General features: G+C 45.6%; 1 protein-coding gene across 7 annotated transcripts in view; it reads right to left on the reverse strand.

Annotated features, from left to right (window-relative positions):
- ADAMTSL3 (ADAMTS like 3) overlaps window positions 1-25,968 on the reverse strand; it is a 384,689-nt gene that overhangs the window by 315,099 nt on the left and 43,622 nt on the right. For all 7 annotated transcript variants that reach the window (XR_007476023.1, XR_007476024.1, XM_049706862.1 and 4 more), the window contains exon 3: window positions 10,104-10,223. Coding sequence is in view for 5 of the 7 variants with exons in the window: in XM_049706862.1 (XP_049562819.1) it covers window positions 10,104-10,223 (120 nt within the window). In the remaining 2 variants the exon portion in view is untranslated. The remainder of the gene's footprint in view (window positions 1-10,103; window positions 10,224-25,968) is intronic.

Consider the following 25,968-nt stretch of genomic DNA (forward strand, 5'->3'; position numbering starts at 1 on the left):
ACCACCACTGGAAATTCAAACTGACCAGGCGCACTGCACTCTCTCTTTACACCCACTCCTCTCTCCTCACTCCCTCCTACCACCCAGGAAGGTTAGTGATAGCCTACTTGAGAGGCAGAAAATGCTACAAGAAGAAAGGTCCCAGGATGCTAAAGAAAGGAAGCAAGCAAGCAGACCTCATCTCACCTGGGTGGGCAGCAAAGGTGAGGATGTTATCAGGGGACTTCCTTGAGGAAGTAATAGTTGAGCTGAAGGATGAACAAGGGTTCCACAGAGATGCCAGGTGAGGGGAGGGAGAGGTGAGGGGAGGGAGCGGGGGTATAAGAAGCAGAGGAGGATGTTCCAAGCAACTGGGACAATTTGTGCAAAGACAGCAGATGGAGAAGACCCAAGTGAATGGACACATGAAAGCTTCATTAATAAAACCAGACCTGGAAATTCACTGGAAGGCAATGCCGAGAGAATGTCCAAATGGGACATCCCTAACACCTACACCCTTGTCCCCCACTTGCCCTTGGAATGTCCCACCAAGCACAGTAGCCAGCAGCACCTCGACCTCAGGGCCACTGATCTCCATCGGTAACTCCAGCCCAAGAGTGCACAGAAAAGTCCGGCCTGGAAAGTTGGGTGATCAACTGTTCCAGTTTGCCTGGATTATCTCAGTCCCAAGAAAACTAGGAGAGTTGGCCACCTACGAAAGTTGACACGAGACTCATATTACAAGTCTCATAAAAGGTAATCTAGAGAATAACACTATAGACACTTTCAAGGTACTTCTCCAACCGGGCTCAGGCATCCCCGTGCCAGAACCATTTCCCTACCACCTGGAAGAGCCCTCAAGAATGCCTTCACTACCCAAAGTCCACACCCAAGGAAACACAGTGCGGAGTGAGGAAGCTTCAAACACGAGCAGACAAAAGCATCCACGGAGTGACCCAAACCTCACAGAGCCTCAGCCCGTCAGGAGCCTCTTTGCAAGCAAGCCTGTACTTCTGTGATGTAGGCCAGAACCGGCCCAACAAAAAGAAACATTTCCAAACTCGAAATAAGCCAATCAAAACAGAATGCTTAAAATCCCTCACGATAGGGAAAAAAATTCCATTATTGCCTCGATATCCAGCCCTTCCAACTTCAGCTTGGAGAAAATCAGCGGTCTTCTCTTGCCTGACATGGCTCTGTCTCGGCCGGCCAGCAAATCAACTCACCTTTGCTTTGTAGCTCCCTCAATCTCTGTCGTCCTTGACAAGAGAAAGAAATAGCATGCTTCCAGTGAGTCCTCCACCTGCCACGTACTCCCCACCCTCATAGCAAGCCTGCAAGGCCAGCTTCCTGGCCCTAGCCCAGCATTGGCCCAAGATAGCAAGACACCACTAAAACCCACTCCCTCTGCTATGTCTGAAGAAGAGAGACCACAACGGAATGCAAGCCCTGGCATTCACTTAAGAGAAACACGCATTTCGCAGCAGAGCAGAGAGGGGGGCCCGCTTGCTTTCTTTCATCCAAGGATTGAGGATGACACAGTAGAACGACTGGAAGTGACCTAGTCTCAAAGTGCTTGAAGACCTAGAACATCTCTGGGCAGGGACTGGTCAGATCTCAGAGAGAAGAGAAGTCTGGGCACAGCCAGCAAGGGCCCTGTCTCTCAACAATCCTGACTGCAGTGAGGGACGTGTAGGGGATGCTGCATTTGGGACCGTTTTGAACTTCACCAGCTTGTATCTACCATTTAACCCACCTGATGAAAGTGATTTAAAAAATGGCACAGTATCCCAAAACTGAGTCAAGAAAGACAGCGTTAGAAGAGGAAAATGTGTGCCTGTTTCAGAGGCTGGAACTGACTCTCCACTTCACAGACCTAATTCTTTTATGCTTGAGAACGAGCTGATGTGTGAAAAGCTCGAGGATAATGAAATTCAGACTCCACATGTGCCAAAGTCGATCAGAACAGCACGTACGGTCGCACGTGCAGTGTTCGTGTGTTTGCAGCGCGCCTGAACTAGGAATCGAGTGCAAGTCATTCCAATCCGTGTGTTCCTGTCTTCTCCTAACAGACCATGAGCTCGCCTCATTAGATAGCTAAATCTTTGGAATACTGAAGGAGCGTAACTACATTCGACCAACATTACTCACTAACAAAGGAATGAGCTGTTCAAACTCAAATGGCTCGCTGCTTAAAAACATTTTACACGTAAGCCAGAAACAACACAGAAAACTCTCCTCTGTGGAGAACGTGTGATCTAGATCCCCAAAGACAATGACAACACCCTATATGTCCGAGGGCGAAGGCCATTTCCCTTCACTAGAAACTTCAGAAGTTGGTATATACTTCCCAAGTTAAAAACTATTACATAAATAACTTGGAAACATCAAGCGATATTTCTGAGGCCTGCCAACAGTTTAACCACAATGCAGCTCCCGGCCAAGATATTCATGAAAAGTTCAGAAGAAGTTACTTTGAGAAAGATGGACTCACAGCAAACAGATTTCTTGTCCTTATAAAGAATGCATAAATCAATAATTAAATAAGGAAGAGGAAAATTTGGTTTGTCATAATCGTTGAAGAAAAAAAGACATTTAAAAGACGTCTAGAAAGAAGACTACACAAAGGCTTCATTATTAATATATTATTGTTACGACTCGTATTAAAAATTCATTCAAACATTGCTCTCATACTTTTCCTACCCGCAGATTAGATGTAAAAATGTCTTAACTGAGCTTCAGGGCAAAGAACAGGCACTTGGCTTTGCTACTGCCTGCCTGTGTGATCTTGGGTAAGACACTGTTCCTCTCTGGGGCTCAGATTCCTCACCTGAAAAAACAGAGTCCCTAAACTTCCTTCCAACTCTGTCATGCTACAATTCCAGATGCCTGTCAGGGCTGGGCCGCACATCCAGCCCTCTACCTCCCTGGTGATGGAAACAGTAAAGAAAATACAAATTGGAGAGGCGTTCTGAAATGAGAAATCACACAAGTAGGCAGTCGATGGCATCCAGGGGAGGAAAGCAAAGAGTCAACTATGACTCCATAGATGACGTCGTAAGGCCTTAGAATGCTGACAAACACAGAATTTTACACACATAGCATTTTACAGATGTAGAATGATTCGCACCAAACCCTGGATTTGACACCAGGAAAGGAAGTGAAATTCTTGAAAAGGATGCCCGTCTACGGTGAGGGGGGGTGTGGAAGTAGGAGATACTGGAAGTCAGATTTTAAGAGCTAAAAGGAGGAGGAGGGGACTTCCCTGGTGGCGCAGTGGTTAAGAATCCACCTGCCAATGCAGGGGACACGGGTTCGAGCCCTGGTCCGGGAAGATCCCACATGCCGCGGAGCAACTAAGCCCGTGCGCCACAACTACTGAACCTGCGTGCCACAACTACTGAATCCCGCGTGCCTAGAGCCTGTGCTCCGCAACAAGAGAAGCCACCGCAATGAGAAGCCCACACACCGCAACGAGGAGTAGACCCTGCTCGCCGCAACCAGAGAAAGCCCGCACGCAGCAACAAAGACCCAACGTGGCCAATAATAAAATAAATTTTTAAAAAAAAAAAGGAGGAGGAGGAAGCAGCAGGAGACAACAAGAATTTGGAAATCAAGGTCGCTGAAAGCAACGGTAGATCAGAGTATAGCTAACAGCAATGTTAACTTGAAAAAACATCTTGAATCCACTTAAACGTGGGCAGAAAGAGACGAAACAACTGCCAGATCAGCCAGGGGCTCCTTACCTGGAGTTACAGGGGAGACAGAAGGTAACAGGGGAGAAAGGATGATGGGTATAGACAGTATAAAAGGACCTCTGCGACATGAAATCAAGGTGGTTCTCTTCCAAATGTCTGCAAGCTTATGTTAGAATTTACCCTAGGTTAGTTTTAGGAAAGTCAGAACCCACCACTAACTGAACACCCAGCCTTATCCCACATGCCTGGAATTCAAGTTAACGCTTTGGGTGTCTTTTGCTTTTGTTTTTCAGCCTTTTGGTGCTTTGTAGCCTAAGGTGGCAAGGTAGACATTATATCAACATGTGCACACGAAAAGACAATCCTTGGACCATAGGAAAATGCACACGGGCATGAATTTCTAAGTGTGCTTAACCCCCTTTCTCCCACCACGGCTGCCCACAAGGAGGAAGCACATTATAGCCAATCCACAAAATCTGGGAAGACGTACCTTCCACATTTCCCTGCACCTAACAAACGCTAAAAAATAAGACACAAAAAGAAAAGAATATTTGTGCAAAACAAAGAGTTCCCCTAACTTTAAAAAGAAAAAAAAAATGACTTTCAATGGAGAAACACGAATCCTGGGACAGACTTTTAAGTCAGTCCCATGACAACTCAGGAAGCCCCACGTCTAAAGCTTCAGTGAGTTAAAGGGCAGGATGGGAAGACTCGCCATCCTCTTTCCCAGAAAGAGACTTCGGCAGACGCTGAGCAGCTCTCAGTTCTGCCTCATCAGCGATGGAGAAAGAACAAACCGCAGAATTCAAGACTCCACTTCCTAGAACCGGCCAACACTCAGCTGCTTGCCTGTGAACAGGTCCTCTGGGGGACAAAACTCTAAAACCACCATGAGGAATGACCAAAGAATCTACCCCAGAGGCTGGCTGCCTAACAAGGCTTTCCACCGCAAGCCTCTTAGCAAGTCATCCCAAACTAACACATTTTAACTACCTTGTACCACGGATGCAACCGAATGTCAGAATGCTTTCATTCCAAGGATCTGCTCACTACATGGGAAGTCGGTGCCGTTTTCATCTCCGCTACCATGTTTCACCCAGACCTTGAAAACAATGTCATTCCTACTGTGATAATAATTCCCCCTATAAATGCTATCAGAATGGTTAATTCCAAATTCCCGAAGGAGTTAAGAATGAGCTGATGAAGCAACCCATGAATATGAAATCATTCCCTTGGATGTCCTAAGGTCTCCAAAGCCCTATTCGCTATAACAGTGGAATCGGGATTTTTGGGAAAAGAGATAATTTTCTAGGCGATTCTTCTGAGAGAAGCAACTGGATGTATCTCAGAGTGGGGGAGTCTGAGGTGTGGAGTGTAAGTTTTAGTTTTTTTCACATGACCACCCGGGTGCCCTTGAGTAAGTCATTTGCACGTTCAGAGGCTCTGTTTTCTTGACTTGTAAAATGAGGCATTTGAGCCAAAGTCTCCACCAGTTGTAAAATTCTATGATTCTCTAAGTAACAGTTTACTGCATCGCTGGCAAGCCTGCCTCGATAATGAGAACGATCCAATTAACACTCTGCAATGTAGAATAATCATTTTGTAATTTCGAAAAATAGACTATTTGGGGGGGAAGGAGTTCGGATCATGAAATACGGTCGCTTTGTTTTTCAAGACCAATGAGGCATCTGCGGTCCAAAGATGTTGGATAACTTCGTTAAATGACAAGCTAATCAGTGGCAGAAGCAAGGCGAAGGCTGTCTGGCTAGTCCTGCATGCACTGAACCGCACTGCTACCCAGTTGGCTTCAGAACGGCTTTCTTCACTAGAAGCCGTCTCAGCCCCCTGTATAACCCACAGTGTGCCTGTTATGTGACTCATTAAACACAACCTACATCACAGCTGTGCTTTACTGGCCTCAGGGTTACTAGTTTTCCAGACACCTAATCCAGGAGACATTTGAAGAGTGACCTGAAGGTCTTCATGAAAATATACCAGAATAAAATACTTTAAAAAGTCCTACAGGCTGTATAAAAAAATAAACAAAATAAAATTAAAAAAAAAAGATTTACTGTATAACACAGGGAACAATATTCAATATTTTGTAATAACATATAGTGGAAAATAACCTGAAAAAAATAATAGATATATACACCTGAATCACTTTACTGTACACCTAAAACTAACACAATATTGTAAATCAACTATACTTCAATAAAAATGTTCTTAAATTAAAAAAAAAAAAAAGTCCTACAGGGGTCGTCGAAGAGAGCAAACACACCATCTGCTCGCTTCCCATTTTACCAAATGAGTATCTGATAGGCAGGAAGTTCCTAGTGAACCCAGTTTTGACCCAACAACTTCAGTAACCAGACAGCAGCGCCTGCAGCATAAGCACTTTGTCACTCTGATTTCAGGCCGTCGGGACAGCAGGACAGTGCCTCTGGCACGTACCCGTAAACTCCACAGGTAGGTGTACTTAAGCGACATGACAGCACAGACACTGACTGCCCTGGGTGGCAACTCACACAGACCTAGACCTATTTCTGACCATGGAATGCCAGCAGCTGCTGGGATGGAACAAAGGCTACTCTGGAACACCGCCTCCACCACACCCCAGGTACGGAATCTTTGGAGGGGCTGCCCTGAAAACCTTAGAGGGACAACTTGGGAACTTCTGTGCAAGAGCAACGCTGCATGCCACCCAATATGCTGCGATCTGTTCCAATATGAGGCAGTTCGTTCCAAAGAGCGCAACAGACAGACATTAAACCCTAAGTTGTGTTGCATCCAGGAACTTGGTTGAACCCTTCAGACATCGTGGTGTGTGAAAGAAGCCAAACACAAGTGAGTATGTGCTGTATGATTCCATTACATCAAAAATAAAAGTAAAAACCAAAGCGAAGCTGTAAGCGTGATAGAGGTCAGCATGCTGGTTACTTCTTGGGTGAGGGATATTGGCCAGAAGGGGTCCAAGGAGCTTCCCAGGGTGCTGGGAATGTTTAATTGCTGGATCTGGGTGGTGGCTACAGAGGTGTAACGTTATTTAAAAACTTACCAAGTTCTACACTTCAGCTATGGGTGTACTTTCCCTATATGCTTGTTACACTCAGCCATAAACAGAAATGAAATTGAGCTGTTTGTAGTGAGGTGGATGGACCTGGAGTCTGTCATACAGAGTGAAGTAAGTCAGAAAGAGAAAGACAAATACCGTATGCTAACACATATATATGGAATTTAAGAAAAAAAAATGTCATGAAGAACCTAGGGGTAAGACGGGAATAAAGACACAGACCTACTAGAGAATGGACTTGAGGATATGGGGAGGGGGAAGGGTAAGCTGTGACAAAGGGAGAGAGAGGCATGGACATATATATATACACTACCAAAAGTAAGGTAGATAGCTGGTGGGAAGCAGCCGCATAGCGCAGGGAGATCAGCTCGGTGCTTTGTGACCACCTGGAGGGGGGGATAGGGAGCGTGGGAGGGAGGGAGACGCAAGAGGGAAGAGATATGGGAACATATGTATATGTATAACTGATTCACTTTGTTATAAAGCAGAAACTAACACACCATTGTAAAACAATTATACTCTAATAAAGGGTAAAAAAAAGAGTTTATAGAAAAAAAATTAAACATATTGTGTGAGGTCCTTTGACATTAATGGAGAATATGCTTCTTCCTTTTCTTTAGCATAAGAATATCTGAGATTCTCTGAATTGAGTCTTTGCAAATAATATTACTAGCAATAACAATAGCTAGATTAAGGGCTTATATGCTCCAGAAACTGTGCAGGGAGACATACCAATTATCTCCTTTAATCCTTAAAACATTTCCGTGAGGTTGACACCATCGTCTATTTCACAGATGACAAAACTTAGGCACAGAGAAGTGAAGTAACTTGTCCGAAGTCACACAGCAAATAAAACATCAGAAATGGAGTTCAAATCCAAAGCAGTCGGACTCCTGAGTCAGGATAGGGGGAGTTTTCAAACTGAGTCATATTTGATCTAACTTTTCCCCTGAGCCTAAGAAGCTCCCTGATATTACAGTGCAGTCTGCACATTCAGTATTAAGAGAAAAGAGAATCAAGGCTTGGGCTGATGGGTTAACAGTCCTAGATGATAACATTCTTGAGATTCATTCAACAGATACACCTAGTTTGGTACAAAGGCCTATTTTCTTTGCCTTTAGTAGCAGAGGGTAGGTGCTATTATTGGCTTGTTATAGTTTGACCTTGTTCCTTTCCCTTAAAAGAAATACACAGTGGGGGCAACACAGAATGTCTTCATATGCTATTCACTGGGGCTCTCTAGAACACTGTGTCCCAGGACAAAATTTCCAAGGCGTGCCACACACTTTTAAGATCTGCTTTAGGCCTTTTGGAAAGGCTAAAGGGGCTTACTTTCCTCTTTTGCTAGCTTTTATATTGTTACTATATTAAATATCATTTATCTGCAGAACCTGGAGAAGGCATCAACCACTCTTTAATTAAAAAACACAGAGCTTGTGATTTTCCAGACACTCTCTCCTATCCTTTACTGCCTCCTCAGTTAGTTTCTCTGATGCTCTCATATGAAAACCTGTTAGAGCATTAATTTCTTGATTAAAAGGAGCCACAAATCATAGGCCCTCTAAAAATCCATCGGGGAGAAGGTCCAAAAGCAATGTGATGGTTTAGGCCCTCTTAGCAACCAGGCCCAAATGCCTGTCCAAAGGATTAACTGGGGTCTATAACATGAATATCGAATCATCTTCCACCTCACCCCTGCTCCCTGTAATAACTATTTGTGGACTCGCTATTCGGGGAACTTAAGTGATTGATGTTGACAATTTTTTTTTTTTTGCGGTACGCGGGCCTCTCACTGTTGTGGCCTCTCCCGTTGCGGAGCACAGGCTCCGGACGCGCAGGCTCAGCGGCCATGGCTCACGGGCCCAGCCGCTCCGCGGCATGTGGGATCTTCCCGGACCAGGGCACGAACCCGTGTCCCCTGCATCGGCAGGCAGACTCTCAACCACTGCGCCACCAGAGAAGCCCTGATGTTGACAATTTTGATTAAAAAAAAAAAACTGGTCTCATCCCACCCCTGCCCCTGACTACCTGGAGAGCGTCCTGCTCACAGCTGGGTGCACTGGTTCACAGCCTGCCCCTCACCCCAATCCCCGCTCCAGAGCTCAGTGTACCAAGCACAGGTCACGCAGTAGAAGCGGAGGATCAAAATCAATGGTGCCTCCCCCTGAGTAGGGGGACACAGAGCACCCTGCAATAGATGGCTCTACTCGCCCTCCATGCTCTATCCTTCATCAACCAGTTACGTTGCCTGAGACTTTAATCCTCCTCCCAGCCTCATCTGCGCTCTGCCCACCTCCAAGCCAGCCCCAGAGCCGCGTACCACTCCCCGCTGTCACATCTTACATCTATCCATGTCGGCAGACTGACCTGCCCAGAGCTCCTCCTTCCAAGCAATATCTTTCACCCCCTAACTAGGCCCTGCGCAACTCAAGCCAGAACTCACCAGCCTTGACCACACAGATCAGGACAGCACAGCGGACCTCGGTCCCTGGGCCATCTTCCTCCACCCCGTCATGTCCCGTGAGAAGACACGCTCGCCCCATACCTCACCCACACTTGGCCCCTTAGGTGCCAAGGTCTACCAAGATCTTTCAACGTCACTCATCATCCTAAATCCTAGCCCAGTTTGCACCACTGCCTCAGAAGTTCAGGCCCTATCAGCCAGAAACCTCTGCCTTTGGCAAAATTCTCTGTTTCAAATGAGTTGTGAGTGATTTCAAAGACATATGTAATCTTCCATGCTGTCAGGGCATCCATGTAAGTCGAGAATGGAGAGTCACGGTCCCGGGTGTGCGGTTTCTGCATCTCAGCCAAGCATGGCCTCACTCTCCAGTCGGGTTTCGTGCAGTGACTTAAATACACACGCATGTGCACACACACGCGCCCTCACACAGAGGCACGCCTATGTTTTCCCTTTCTGGAAAATGGGCTTGGAAAAGAAAAGTTTTGGTGCTGGTAAAAGAAAGAAAGTAAGAGCTAAGAGGGCAAAGAAAGTGAAGCTTAATCAGAATACAGAACTTTTGGATAACTTCAGAATTACATGATGAATTTGGCAATAGCTGAAATGAACGAACTTAAATATTTATATTAATATGGAAATATTTCTGATGAAAATAAGACAATGTGTCACTCAAGGCAATGCCCCAACCAGAACGAGAACCACACACTGTGCAGGAAGCTACATGCAAGCGTGAGCAGCCCAGCATCTTGGGGTCCTTCCTGGTGTAATGGGTCTATTATATAAGTGGTGCCAAGGAGGAAATATAATTATTTTGAAGTTATTTTTGAGAAACTGTTTCCTGCCCATTGGCAAATGGCAAAGCCAAAAATAGGCTCTTTAATGAAGTTCTTACCTGGTCGTCATAGCGATACGTGAGGAACTGCTCCCCTGTTGTATCTTCCAGAAAACTTCCCTGAGGGGAGAGTGCAAACTCAGGAAGGAAATAGGCCCCAGGAGACTTCTCTGCTGTGGTCTGAAAGGCAAGATCACTTGGTTACAAATAAGGCCCCAGTAAGGACTCCCAACAGGCAGTCTCTGAAAAGGGTGAGTCCAAGAGAATCCACCCACCAAAAGGCTGTACCAAGAAAAGGGAAGGGCTTATTTACAATAGCCTAGACGTGGAAACAACCTAAATTTCCCTCGACAGACGAATGGATAAAGAAGACATGGTACATATATACAATGGAATATTACTCAGCCATAAAAAAGAATGGAATAATGCCATTTGCATTATTTCAAATGGTATTAGACCTAGAGATTATCATACTAAGTGAAGTAAGTCAAACAGAGAAACACAAATACCATATGATATCACTTATACGTGGAATCTAAAATACAACACAAATGAACCTATCTGTGAAACAGAAACAGACTCAAAAGACATAGAGAACAGACTTGTGGTTGCCAAGGGGGAGGGGAGTGGGGGAAGGATGGATTGGGAGTTTGGGATTAGCAGATGCAAACTAGTATATATAGGATGGATTAACAACAAGGTCCTACTGTATAGCACAGAGAACTGTATTCAATATCCTGTGATACACCATAATGGAAAAGAATATAAAAAAGAATGTATATATATGTGCATATATACACATGTATATACAGATATGTGTATATATATACACATGTATATACAGATATGTGTATATATACACATATATATCTGTATATATATGTATAACTGAGTCACTTTGCTGCACAGCAGAAATTAACACAACATTGTAAATCAACTCTACTTCAATAATTTTTTTTTTTTAAAGGGAGGTGGCCTCTCTTGGCAAAGGCCATGTGAGACACACCAGGTATCTGTGTTGATACTGTTAGACCAGAATAGCACCATGGGCCACCTCAAATCAGCTCACACAGTATTTACTCCCTGACACCTGTTTCTTCCTCCTGCCCACAACCTTCCAGCAAGGCAGCCACAGTGAGGTTGACTTGCTTAAGCTCCGTTGTTACAAATCCATTGTTTCTAGGACGTGCTTTCTTTCTCTTTCCTTTTCTTTCTTTCTCTTTCCTTTTCTTTCTTTCTTTCTGTTTTTGATTGTTGGGTGAAAGAGTGAGAAACAAACTTATTTTTTCCATACTATAACAGAAGTGCATGTTCCTTGCAGAAACTTTAGAAAATTCAGATGAGTGCAAAAGAAAATAAAAACTGCCCATAAATACTCCAACCTATAATAACCACTTTTAATTGTTTTGATGTATTTCCTTTGAGACTTTTTTCTCATAATGTTTGTATGTTTATATTAAAAAATCCAAGATTAAATACACATGGAGTTTGCAGAAAGACTCCATTGGATTCAGGGAGAGCTCATGCCCTGACATCTGAATCGGTAGACGTAAGCCCCATTTGTTGGGGTCAAGGGGAGACAGGAAGGACACCATCTGTTGGAGAATATGGCTTGGATACAATGGCCCAATGGACTTGCTACCAGCACTTGCCACGTCCCCATCCAAGGGAAGCTGGAGCAGGTAGAGGGCTTCTCCGGATCACTGCCTTGATGGGTTCAAGGAGGGACGAGATAAAGGAGATGGAACCCCCAGTGCTTAGCCCCACGTAATCAAAAACACCGGTCCGTGACTCTGCCCCCAACAGGGTACCTCACTCCCCCTGCTCCAGAAGGAGTGAGCAAGAAACAGAGTGAGAGGCCATGGGTGTAACTCCGAGGAAATCATTTTCTGCAAACAGGAGGAGTGGGGAATAAAAGTACCCCTCTAACACCTCTGTTCCACCCAGGGTCACAATTCCAAACTGCAGCAGGAACTGCGGTTAAAGCAAAAACAGCCATTTGAATGCTACACGTTAAAAAAAAGAAATCAAGATGTGATAGCTTTGTTAAGGCACTTCGAACAGATAAGTCTGTGTTTGGGTTAGCCCTACCCTGTTCAAAGAATTTCAAGATTTTCTCATTAAATTTCATTCACATGAGGGGCTCAGCACCAAACGAGAGACAGGAATCTTCCCAGAGCCCTGCAGCCCCAGATCTCCTTTGCCCTCCTTCTGAATGGCTTGCTCGAGGCCCAGTGACTCCTACCTGAGTGCGGGAAATTGGAAAAACGCCTGTGGATGTCCTACCTGCTACACTGTGAAGCCACCCTTGACACGGGGTCTGTCACCCCAGTGTTCAGACCACCACCGGGTGTTCTGTGGAGGTTTTCTCTGTGATGTCACCTTCCTGTGGGGAGGCTCTGCTCTGAAAGTTAGCATGGTCACCCTGAGGTCCACAGCAAAGCCACAGTGTCAACAGCCTGGAAAGGAGGTCTGATCAGGCCCAGGCAAGGGCACAGAATACATCTATCAGACCTGGCCAGCCAGCTCTCTAAGTGCTGGAGATTGTTCCTAAGTAACCTTGGGAGGAAAAGGAAGGGGAGCTCATGCCACAGCCTCCACAGAGACAACCGGACTCTCACACGCTTTAGCAGGTTCTATGGGGCTCTGCATGAAATATCAGAAAAAGCAAAAAGGCTTCCTGGTAGTAAAGCTTTCCAGTCCTCAGTATTCATTAGGGTGGGAAAAAAACAGCAGACACTTACGACTTGATTATAACTATAGCTGATTACCTTCCACATTGTGAGCCACTGTTCCAAACTTTACATTGTATTTATCAGGGTTTAAAAAGGTGAGGCGGGAATAAAAACTTCCACGTGAAAATAAGAGGTGAATTTGATGGTAAAATGTATGTCTCTGTATGTTTCCTAGGAAGTTTGAGTATGTGTAGAAGTGTCATTCTTCTCACCAAGGATAAAAACACATCTAGGTAAACCTCAGGGCCAAATTTTATACGACTGCTGATAAAGAATGGATTCTATCTTAACGTAATTCATGGACACTGATTACCAAAATGCTTAGCGAAGAATTGATAAAAGTTAGTTGTTGTTGTTTGCCTCTATTGGCTTCAGAGATGGTAGAATCATAGTTTTAAAGGCCTGAAGAGGCCTTAGGAGTCATCCAGGTCAAACTCCTTTTTTTAGAAATGAGTAAACTAAGGCTCTGAAAGTGAAGAGACTTGCCAAACACCACAGAGCAGGAGCCAGGGCTGGAACATGTTAGTGGCCATGTGCAAAGACACAGTTAGATCGTTTTACCAAAGAGTGGGGGCTGGTAGCAGCCTAGGATCAACACCTGAAATCAGCTCCCCAAATACACAGGGCCTCCCAGTATGATGCTTATCTTTAGTTGACGATACAGTCAACACATATTTATTGAGCACCTACTACATGCCTGAAACTGTTCTAAGTGCTATGAATACAATGACGTACAAGAAAGATAAGGTCCCTCTTTTCATGAAGGTTATACTCTAGTGGGAAGAGATACATAATAAAATAAGCAAACAAATTCATAAACAAGAAAATTAAAGCTCTACGTGCTATAAAAGAAATAAACAGGGGGATATGAGAATAAGGTTGGGAGAGGGTTGTTTAACTTTAGATAAGAAGATCAGGAAGGCATCCCTGAGAAGACAAGATTTAAGCTAATACCTAACAGGTAAGAAGGAACCAGTCACGCAAAGAGCCAAGGATGAGCATTCAAGATGAAAAGAAGAGCAAGTACAAAAGCCCTAAGGGGGGAAGCAGGTCAGTGGGACTGCAGATCAGAAAGGAAGTCAGTGCGGCTGGATCCAGTGTGAACAAGGAAGAGAGTGCATGAAATGGAAATAAGAGAGAAAGGAGGAGCTGGGACATTCAAAGCCTTACAGGCCATGGCAAGGAGTTGAAGAACTATAGATTTCCGCTAACACTGACTGCTTTGTGGAGGATAGGTTAGGAGGATGCAAGATGGAATCACATAGGTCAATTAGAAGGCCGTGGCACTAATCCAGTTGAGAAGGGATGACTCCTTTGCCTGGGAGGATGGCCGTGGTGAAGGGGAGAGGTAGATAGACTAGAAGTTACTGACGGATGAGAAAAAGCAAGGCATCAAGGATGACTTCCGGGTTTGGGCTTGAGCAACAGGCTACAAAAGATTCAGTATGAGGGACTTTGCTGGTGGTCCAGTAGGTAAGACTGTGCGCTCCCAATGCAGGGGGCCCAGGTTCGATCCCTGGTGGGGGAACTAGATCCCACTTGCATGCTGCCACTAAGAGTCCGCATGCCACAACTAAAAGTCCGCATGCCGCAACTAAAGATCCTGCATGCTGCAACAAAGATCCCACGTGCTGCAACTAAGACCCAGTGCAGCTTAAATAAATAAATAAGAGATTTAAGTACTAAGAAAAAAAGTTCTTTCAGAAAAAAAAAAAGATTCAATGGGTGGGTTGCCCTGAGGCAGGGAAGGATCTGCTGGGGAGGGGCAGAGAGTTTGGGTCTATTTGGGTCACATGAAGTCTGAGATGTGTATGAGACATCCATCCATGTGGAAAGCTTGACCTGGCTGTTCAATATGCAAGTCTGGAGCTCATAAGGGAGGTCTAAGGCTGAAGACAGAAATTTGGAAGACATTGTTTTCATTTCCTACACATATATATTTACAGCATCATACCGGAAAGGACCCTCCCTAGAGAATGAGTTTGGCGGACAAGAGGGCTTTGTCTGGAGCCCTCAATAATTTTAGTATCTGAGGACTTCCCTGGTGGCACAGTGGTTAAGAATCCACCTGCCAGTGCAGGGGACACGGGTTTGATCCCTGGTCCGGGAAGATCCCACGTGCCGCGGAGCACCTAAACCCGTGCACCACAACTACTGAGGCTGCGTGCCACAACTACTGAAGCCCGCGTGCCTAGAGCCCGTGCTCCACAACAAGAGAAGCCACCACAATGAGAAGTCTGCGCACCGCAACAAAGAGTAGCCCCCGCTCACCGCAACTAGAGAAAGCCCGTGCACAGCAACAAAGACCCAACACAGCCAAAATAAATAAATAAAATAAAAAATTAAAAAAATAAATAAGTCTAATATCTGAACGTGAGTAGAAGAGGAGGAGCAAGCAAAAGAGACTAAAAATGATGATCAATTAGAGTAGAATCAAGGAAAAAAAGACAAATATTGGGTCATGGAAGGATTCAGCATCAGAGTGACCAACGGTCTTGAATGCTGCTAAGAGACTGAGATGAGGCCACAGACGTGTCCATTGGATCTGACAGCAAGGAGGTCACTGTTGACCTTAACAAGAGTAGTTACGGTGATGCAGCAGGGACAACTGTCATGGTTTTGAGAGGTGAATGGGAGAAGAGGAAGTAGAGATCGTGATGAGAGACTCAGAAAGGGGCCATAGCTGGAGGGAAACGCAGAATCGCAGGTAGAATTTTTAAAGATAGGAGACACTGGAGCAGGTTTGTTTCCTTACAGGAATCATCCAGTAGCGAGAGAGAGAATGGAGAAGACAGAAGAGGTAACTACCGGTGCAAAACCCCTGAGAAGGAAGAGGAACGGGATCCAAATTGATTGCGGAGGCTCTGGCTTTTGTCCAGATGAGGGCCCCTGGCCCACAAAAGCCTTCATCAGGCCATGCTCCCTAGCCGATTTGGAGCCTCCATCTCCCCTGCGCCTACTCCTTGGATACCCTTCTGTGAGGTCTCAGGGACTCCTGGTCCCAAGATCATCCGTTTGTCTCTATCACCCTCTCCGACCACCCCTCACCCACCCCGGCCCCATTCAGCTTTCTCACCTCTGAGCTGGCTCTCTTTCCTGGGCTCTGCTGCAGCCGCCCTACTGCTGAAAGAAAGTGCAGCCACATTTCGTCCCAAATTGCTGCCTTCTGTGGCGAGGGGGGACTGTCCTAAGCCTCTGTAATCAGAGTATTTGTCTGTTGTGCTTCTTTTATTTTTTTTAATTCTCTTCGAACTACCAGAATTTTTTTTTTTTTTTTTTTTTTTGGCTGCGTTGGGTCTTCGTTGCTGCATGCGGGCTTTCTCTAGTTGAGGCGAGCGGGGGCTACTCTTCATTGCGGTGCGTGGGCTTCTCATTGCGGGGCTTCTCTTGTTGCAGAGCACGGGCTCTAAGCTCACGGGCTTCAGTAGCTGTGGCACGTGGGCTCAGTAGTTGTGGCTCACGGGCTTAGTTGCTCCGCGGCATGTGGGATCTTCCCGGAGCAGGGATCAAACCTTTGTCCCCTGCATTGGCAGGCAGATTCTTAACCACTGCGCCACCAGGGAAATCCCCAGAGTATTTTGTCTGTTGTGCTTCTATACTATTAACAGCAACTACAAACATTTCATAAGCTCCAATGAGCTTTTTTTTTTCTCTGCTTAAATTCGACTGGGTAAAATGATGTATGTTTGCCCTACATTTTGTTCATTGTGTTCCTATCCCAGGCTTCTGTCTCTCCCCCAAGACATCTCAAGTGCAGCATTTTGGAGGAAGTTCCACAGGGCTGAGGACTGTCTCCATCATGTCTGCGTTCCCCAGGGGAGATGCCTGGTGTAAGGTCATGAGAGTGAAAGACTGCTGGCCTGCACTACCTGAGCTAGGACTAGGGGGCCTTCTTCCTCACCAACCCCCCATTCTCCTGTGGGAGTTAAACGCTGCTAATCCCTGGGCTAGCCCAGATTCTCTCCAGGCTCACATCACACTCCGCGTTACTGATGAACTGATTTTACATTCACCTCTTTTTATCAAAATCCTTACTCCTGAGTCAATTTTTCAATCATTTGGGAGTCGAGGCTACAGCCTGATGCCATCCAAGTCCTTTCCCTCTATAGTGGCGAGGGTGCACCACCATGCTTGTTGAAGAGCCGTCCTGTAGCATCCCATAGTCATGAAAGCTCAGTGCTGGGAGGGACCGTCTCAGTCATTTAATCCAGCCTGTCCACCTCAGCAATCCTGCCAGATGCCCTGTAGCCTCTGCTTGAATTCCTTTAGTGACGGGGAGCTCACTCTCTTACAAGGCAAAAGGGCAAAAGAATCTAGGAAGTTCAGAGATACCAACCTAGTCTGAAGTGGCCCATTGCTCCCCAAGGGTGGAATGAGGTACCTTTCCTCTGTCATCCTCCCCGACGTCCTTCCCCTGCCTTTCCCTCTCCCTAGAGGGAATTGAATTCTAGAATCTGAACAGAGTGGAATTTGGGAAGAGACAAATATTTGAGTCACAGAGCTAAATAACTGGAAGAAATTTTAGAGACAGTCTAATCCCAACCCCTACTTTGGAGCAGGAATTTCTCCTGCAGCATCTTCCACAGTCATGCACATAGACTCAACAGAGGCCCTTTGAAGAGAAAGCTGGGAAGGAAGGAAACTCAAGTTTATTGAGCATCTACTGTGAGCTAGGATTTGTGAACACTGTCTCTATCTGTCCTCACCGCTAGGCTGTGAGGTATGTGTCACCAGCCTCTTTTCGCACAGGAAGAAACCAAGACACAGGACATCAGGACATTTAACTAGGGACACACAAAGTCCCAGCTGCTGAGTGAAAGTTCACCCCCATCCCAGTCCCCCAGCTCCCTCAGTGGAAAACAGTCTTGGCAAAACTGGACCTTCCTTGAAGGAGAAATGGCTAAGTTGACTCATGGCTTCAGAAAGCAAGCACCCTGCGCAGCAAAGAACACGCGCTGACATTCTCACCACATGGGGGTTGACTTCCTAAATGTCAGGGAGACTTGGTGTTAGGCGCCTCCGCACACAACAGGGTGACCAAAGACCAGGCCCCTTCAGCAGCAAGAGTTGACGGCAGGGTGGGGGGAGGGAGGCCGGACCAGGAAGTGTGCAATCTTCCCAGGGCGCAGATCCAGGGCCGAGGAGAGCAACTGCCAAAATGCATCATCCCACCAGCCACCGTCCACAGCTGCCGAATCACTGGGGATGGGGTCCGAGGCATCGGGGACAGGGTCAGAAGGAATCCAGACGGCCTCTCCAGGGACCTGAGGATGCAGCTGACCCACATCCCCCCTCCAGCTGAAGGCTTTGACTTTGGCAGGAGGAAGGAAGTATGGGATAGGGATTCAAGGACAGGATTTCAGCGTCCTAGCCTCCATCTACAGCCTGGAAAGGACAGAGGATGTCTATCAAGACTTGGCTGATGGCATGGAAGGAGAAACAAGTGGAGGAGAAGTGGGTGTTCCTATATATAGAACAGAACCCAATACTCCTCGAAGGTCGAGCAGTCACCATGAAAAAGAATACAATGGGATTCTCATTGAATTTCAACAAGCCAGTTTAAACCCTTCTCCCAGCCTTGTCTGAGCACTACAGGTGGACGTTTGTCTCTCTCCAGAGCGTGAACACAGCCAAACACCACACCACTGACCTCTACAGAACTGTGGTCAATGAAGATCACTAAGTTCTCTTTCCTACCTGCCACTGTTAAGCCCTATCTGTATGCGGGACCGAGAGCCAGACTGTACCATCTCCGGTCATTCACGCCCTCTTTAGATCTGGCCCATCCTTTCAGCCTGTCAAGGCTCTTTTTGGATCCTGACTCCATCTGCCAATTTTTGCATCGCTCTCTCCCTGCTTCTCATCAGCCCAAATTTGAGCAGTGCTCTCTCTATCTGTCTCCTTGTTACTGCCACAAACACCGAGCTGGAACAAGGCTGAGAACTGGACTCTTCAGCAGGCCAAGAGAAGCCTGTCTCCAGGCTGACAGTGACTTTACTCACTTAGGGTCCTCTCATTTCATATATCGCCAACTTGCCCACTGGGGATTCAAGGAACACCTTGTCCGATTCTGCCATGACACAGACAACTCATGGAAGTAAGACGCTAGATGGAAGAACTGAGATTCCAACGGATCTTCCTAGGTCGGGACGAAAGCTAAAGGCTAAGAAGGGACGACACTGAGCCACTATTGCAGAACAATTCCCCATGACACCAGGGCTTAGCAGAGGACAGTCACGGTCACGGTCAGGAATACGAATGCATAAGAAGTCAATCTCAATTAATGGCAACCAAAATCTGCAGCAGAGAGTTAGCACCAGGATGGGAGGCGCGGACCACTCCTACCGGGGGAAGGTCCTTTTAAATGATAATATTTGGTGAGTCGGAAAGTGTGTGTTCCAGGTGGAACAGGAGAATCCCCAGGCTCTGGGGACAGTCTGCCAGGAACACATTCTCTGGGGGGTCTCTGGGGGCTGTTCCTCCCGGCCTGGATTACACATGGGACTTTACAGTTTGCGCCCTCCAAAGTCCATGAGGGAATAATCAAGTTAGCAAAATTATGTAAATTCAGCATACCAAACACATGTTTCTTCCAAGAAGCAGGATGTGCATTTTGTTTCCTGAACCTGAAACAAAGACTCAAAAAGAAACCTTCGGGATCATTTTGGTTTTTCAAGCAGGATGTTGTCACTCCAATATGTTTCAAAGTCCTCGGGGTCCCCAAACTTCCTGATTAAATATAAAATGTATTTACTTTGCCAAAGTTGAAAGGGTAGGCTGAAAGAAAATGAGTTTTCACATTTTTCTGAGTCTTTAAAAAAAATTAATGCTAGGAATTTAAGATTCATCCTTTCTATTTACCATCAACTAATGAATACATTCTCTGGTTCTTGTTGGGTTGAAAGGCCCAACATTTGAATGAACATCTGAGTGTGAGTACATCTCAGCCAAAATCCCATGTTGTTTCAAACTTCCACTTCGCTCTGAGTCACATTTTCAGCAGACCCTTCTGGATCCCTCTCAGTGCTGGAAGGTGGGTGATGCCTTGTGGGCGTGCATGTTCAGAACACGCTGTTCCACGGAGAAGGTCTTTCCTTCAATTTAAATTTATCATATTAAGACTCTCTTTAGCAAACTGGCATGTGGATCTTACAAATGTCATTCATATAGGGCTTCCCTGGTGGCGCAGTGGTTGAGGGTCCGCCTACCGATGCAGGGGACGCAGGTTCGTGCCCCGGTCCGGGAGGATCCCACATGCCGCGGAGCGGCTGGGCCCGTGAGCCATGGCCGCTGAGCCTGCGCGTCCGGAGCCTGCGCTGAGCCTGCGCGTCCGGAGCCTGTGGCCTGTGGGAGAGGCCACAACAGTAAGAGGCCCGCGTACCGCAAAAAAAAAAAAAAAGAAAGACAAATGTCACTCATAGCACTACTCTTCCATCTGCCACTAAACACAAATTCTCTCTCTCTCTTTCTCTCTCCTTCCCTCCCCTTCCCCTACACACACACACACACACACACACACACACACACACACACACACACACACACACACACACACACACACACACCCCTTTAATCCGCCCTGGCAAGCAGGGCCAAAAGTAATCAGTGAAAAGATCTTGCTGGAACACATTTCACCTTTCAGTTCCCTGAAAGGAGAAAACCTGAAAATGAAATCACAATACTTCTTTGTATATCTGAACCGTCTTTAGCCCTCAGCACCAGGCTTTGTGCATAGGAGACATTCAATAATTAATTTTCTTTCCTAGAAGAACTGACATGGGTTGCCCTTTCCACCCCACAGAGCCCTGCATGACTGATGCCTGATTTTCTCTCTGCCACTTTGAAAGACCAGAATGCTCTGGCTGAAGCATATGCTGGCATTTCACAAGGGGTTATTTAAAAACTTGACCATTATGCTGAATGGGGAGAGGAAAGAAAGCCTGCCCCTGCCACATATACACAATACAGATCCTCTTTCCCTGGAGGCCACCCCTCCCACAAAATTTTATTGAAGAGTCCATTTTTCAAGGACTTGAAGGAAGCTGACCCCTTGGAAAGAAACTCAATGAGCAAAATGTCATGTGGAAATAACTCTAAAACACCTCAGGGGGAAAAATTGAAAATTGTATTCCATGAACAGGGCTCCACTGGTAAAGAAAAAAGCTGGATGGATGGTCATCGCAAATCTTAATTAATTGTAAACTCCCTACCCACTCTTTCCTTCTCCCAGTCTCTCCCCTCCTCCTGGTGCAGTCACACTGGTAAGGGGTCATTGCTCTTCCCCGCCAAAAGCCAGCCAGCAGAGAAGGGAATGATCATTTATTTGAGGAACGTGAGCAACTGTTGTTGCTGAGAAGTGCTGTAAGTGAGAACGACCCAGAAAAAGTGCCGTGGAGAAGTGAGGTGTTTCCTGGGGGAATCTCTGTTATTCCCTCCCAGGCATCACTTCCACTCCAACAGGGATTCAGGGTTGAGGGGGAAACAGTCTCGTGGCACCCAATCTGGGCACTGGAATCTGCACTTTGATCCCAAAGCGGAATACGTATTTTCCCGCAGCCTCTTCACCACTGACACTCATGATTACCTCTCTGCAGAGACAAGGCACCTTTGCTTTTAAAATAAGAGTACAGGGACTTCCCTGGTGGTGCAGTGGTTTAGAATCCGCCTGCCAATGCAGGGGATACGGGTTTGAGCCCCGGTCCAGGAAGATCCCACATGCCACAGAGCAACTAAGCCCGTGCGCCACAGCTACTGAGCCTGCGCTCTAGAGCCCATGAGCCACAACTACTGAGCCCACGTCCTACAACTACTGAAGCCTACGCACCCTAGACCCCGTGCTCCGCAACAAGAGAAACCACTGCAGTGGGAAGCCCACGCACCGCAATGAAGAGTAGCACCCACTCGCCGCAACTAGAGAAAGCCCGGGTGCAGCAATTAAGACCCACTGCAGCCAAAATCAAATAAATAAACTTATTTATTTCTAAAAATAAATAAGTAAACATTAAAAATCAATAGAGTACAAATCAGTATTGTACTTTACCCAGGTGGCGGAGGGAGGGACTCCTCAAAGCAGCAAATGTTCAGGTATTTCTTGAGGGTAAGTCCAGGGTCTATTCAGTCACCTGATCAACATACTGTTTCTTAAGCACCAAGGCACCTGTTTACTAGGCACCGAGGCCGGTTTTGACATGGAGAATTCATCAGTCAACGAAACAGACAAAAATCACTTTTCTCAAGGAGTTTATATTCTAATTCGGGGAAACAGAAAATGAACATAATATATAAATAAGTTATATAATGTGTGATATAGGAAAAAGAGGTTGGAAGTGCTGGGGGCTGGGGGTATAAAGTGCACTTTTAAATAGAGCGGTCAGGGGAAGCCAAGGTAGGTCAGGGTTCCTTAGGGAATCACGTTTTATTTTCTGGTTTTCTAAACAGACACGTTGGAGCCTGCCCTTTTCTTTGGAGGCTTCAAAGGATCGAGTCTCTCTAGGAACCTGGCTGGGATCTGCCAGGCCCTGGAGTCATCTGCTTCTACCTACAGCAACGGTGGGACCCTCTGCTCCTTGGCCCCAACTGCGTGTCTGCCTCTCCACCACCCTGCACTGCAGCCAGCCCAGGCCTCAGCACTCCACCCTGGCTGTTCCAATGTCTGCTCCCGTTGAGCCACAGCCCACCCCGACCAGGCCCTAATAGTACAAGCACGGGCCTAAGTATGCAGAAAACACCATTACTGGACAACAGACTGATTGCATGGGCATGGTGTCTGTTGCCAACGTCAGAGTCCATCACTAAGCATGAGGCAAATCTGCGTCTATCCCAGTACACGAGCTTATACAAACTCAGTAGTGAAAGAAAAAGAAAGGAAGGGAGGGAGGGAGGGAGACAGGAAGGAAGGGGGAGGGAGGGAGGCAGGAAGGAAGGAAGGAAGAAGGAAAGAAAGAAAGGAGGAAAGAGAGAAAAGAAAAAAAGCATTACCAGCTCTTCCCAATTTGCCAATGAGACACCACCCAGCCTGACACAGTCCAGAAACATGTCGGGGACATAGTCATGTTTATTCAAGGTCTTTCTCACCCTCACGGCTTTCTTTCTTTCAGGAAACAGCTTGTCTGTGTGGCTGAAATCCTACAGGCTTTCAAAATGCAGGCTTCCAAGAGAAGAGAAAGACAGAAATGTGCTGTTTGCACATATTCTGAAAAACATTTATGTTCAGCCTAAGCCAGTTTGTTTTTCTGAGCTTAGCAGGGCAGGAAGTCTTCAGTGCTAACGCATCAGCAGAGCTGCCAAGTTTGCTGTCTGGATGCTCCTGCCTCTCAGAATTCTTAAACAAGCAAGGCGATAGGAAGATAGCGATTTACAGTCAGGATGTCTTTGCTCCATGTGTATAAAATGGCATCACTCTAATTTCCATAAACTACCAAAAAATTCTGAGGGTTTAGCATAAAATGTTAAGGACTTCTTGAAAACAAAAGGTGATGCCTTTTATAAAATTAAAATGCTAACATTAACCCCTACAATTCCATGGTACCAAAGCCATACTGGAGGCATAAATCAGAAGACATTGTTACAGACTGTCTTCTGTTTAAAAACAAAAAAAAGGAGAAATGCAAACTACAGTGTTTGATCCAAGCAAAGTGTTGGGTGTAATACACGTTTAGGGATTTAAGTTGGTATATTTTTAAGGAATAATTTTAATTTCTTAATGATATATGGAATGACACGTAAGTTTTTTGCATGCTTAGACTGCCATCACATCATCCCCTATTTGTTTGACATGAAAATGTCACTTTGTTTTAAATCCTGAATAAACACAGGATTAGTTTTACAAACGGTACCGGATACATGGAAAGTCACATTCATAAGCCAGACAAACCTGGAGACACTGGACACCTGTTATAATCGATGATGGATGCTCAAGTCTAGAAAGGGGGCCAGATTTGTGGTGGGGAGCCCAGGGGTCCAGCCCACCTCCACAAGAAACTCCGTGGCTCCCAGCACGTTTCCTCACGTCTCCAGGTCTTACCACATCATTAAACGGGGGAAAGCGGGCTAGATGAGCTCCAGAACACCCCAGGGTAGGAGGAAAACTGGGCTAGAAGATGAAGGGGCAGGGCTTTTGTTTCTTTACCTAATTTTTTATATTACTAAATTAATAGTGTTGGTATGAATTTAGAAAAAGTCTCCTGAGCAGAAAAATACCCAGTAGTCAAAACGTAAAACTCTGGTAGCCTTTGTAATGAGGGTCACTGCAGTTTCTTACACCAAAAGCAGTCCCAGGAGAGACATGCAGAGTGATCCCCTGGTAACTGAAAGGGCCCTCAGAGACAGCTGCCCATGAAGGCAGGGTTAAAACAAACAAACAAACAAAAAAAAGAATAACTTCAGGATAAAAGAGTCAAAGTGGAAAACTTTAACCATTGTCTTCCCCCTAACAGCCAGCAGGGATAGGGAGAGGGGGGTCTCTGAGAGAGGTAGCAAGTGTATTTCGATAAGGTGTATTCGTGCTCGCAGAGACTCACTTGTTAAAATAGAGCTAAAAACCTTATACCTCCCAAAATTGCTGTGACCATTTAATAAAATAATGCATATGGTTGTATAACTGTAATTACTTAATGTGTAAGAAGCTATACACACGTATGCTACTATGATTGTTGTTATCACAAAGTTCCAAAAACAGTGGATATATGTATGTATATGTATGGCTGGTTCATTTTGCTATACAGCAGAGACTAACACAACATTGTAAATCAACTATACTCCAATTTAAAAAAAAATAATTAAAAAAAAAAGAAGTATGGGGGACTGCCCTAGCAGTGCAGTGGTTAAGCCTCCACGTTTCCATTGCAGGGGGCGTGGGTTCAATCCCTGGTCGGGAACTAAAATTCTGTGTGCTGCACAGCCAAAAAAAAAAAAAAAAAACACCAAAGGAAATTCTGAAAGAAAAGTATTAAGTGGTGACATATTACAAAAAAAAAAGTATGAAATCCATTGATGAATATCCGAATTTCTTAGCTTAACTTTCAATCTTAATCTAATTTGCACAATATCTGTTACAATCCCACTGTATTTCAAATGTACTTCTTAAAGTTTTTCCAATAAAAGTGAATTTTCTTTGACCAAACAAACCCAAACAAACCAAAACAAAGTTCCAAAAGCAAGTGTTTAATATTAGTAGTAATATAAGCATGTACTGAGTATCTCCTCTCTGCAGGCGTTGTGCAGAGACTGAACGAGAGACAGTCCGTGCTCTCAGGGAGCTCACTGTCTAGGGTTGGGTGTGGACTGAGAAACAGATCAGTAAATAGGCCCTTCAAAGCCATGTGATGAGGGCCATTGAGGAGGGGGAAGGACAGGATGCTACATGAGCACGTGAGAGGGACACGCGCTCGAGGCGGGGAGGGTGGAGTCAAGGTCACAGAGGCATCACAGAGACAACAGCCAAGCTGTGATGGAAAGAACACATAGGCACTCATCAGGAAAACAGAGAGAAGGATGGAGGAACAGAACCTTCTAGAACAACGTGGGTGTAATGAACAACAACGGCAAGCTGGATGAACAGCCTGCATATCTGGAGCGTGGCATGGGAGGGAAGAGGAGAGAAGTCGGAGAAGCAGACATAGGCTGGATCTCAAAGGGGGTCTGGTGGGGCAGACCACAAAGCCAGTGTTTATCCCTAGGAAGCACCAGAGGGATATTAAGTAAAGAAGTGAAACTATTATTACAGAGAACGAACTGGAGGGGGAGTGAGACAGAAGTCGGGGAGCCTAGTTAGGCTCCTCTATTATTCCAGAAGAGAGATGACAGTGGCAATGAGGATAGAGAGAGGAAAATGAGCCATAACAAAATAATGTATCTCAGAACTCAAGCTAAGAAAACAATTATGCCAGCATATCTGAAATACTGGGAGAAATTTAAAAGTTTTAGAAAAAATTCTAAATAATCAAAATTGACTCTAAAAAACAAAAACAGAAAAATCTCAATGGTCCTTCAACTATTAAAGAAATAGAATCAGTACTTAATATTCTTCTCATGAAGAAAACAACAGGTTCAGATGGTTTTAAGGTGAGCTCTACAAAACGTTCAAAGTGTAAATAATTCCAATCTTTAAATAAACTCTTCCAAAGAACAGAAAAAAAGGAACCCCCATAATTCATTTTTATGAGATTATGACCTTGATAACAAAACCAGAC

Source organism: Orcinus orca, chromosome 2, assembly GCF_937001465.1.
Source record: "Orcinus orca chromosome 2, mOrcOrc1.1, whole genome shotgun sequence".
NCBI classification, from domain to species: domain Eukaryota; kingdom Metazoa; phylum Chordata; class Mammalia; order Artiodactyla; family Delphinidae; genus Orcinus; species Orcinus orca.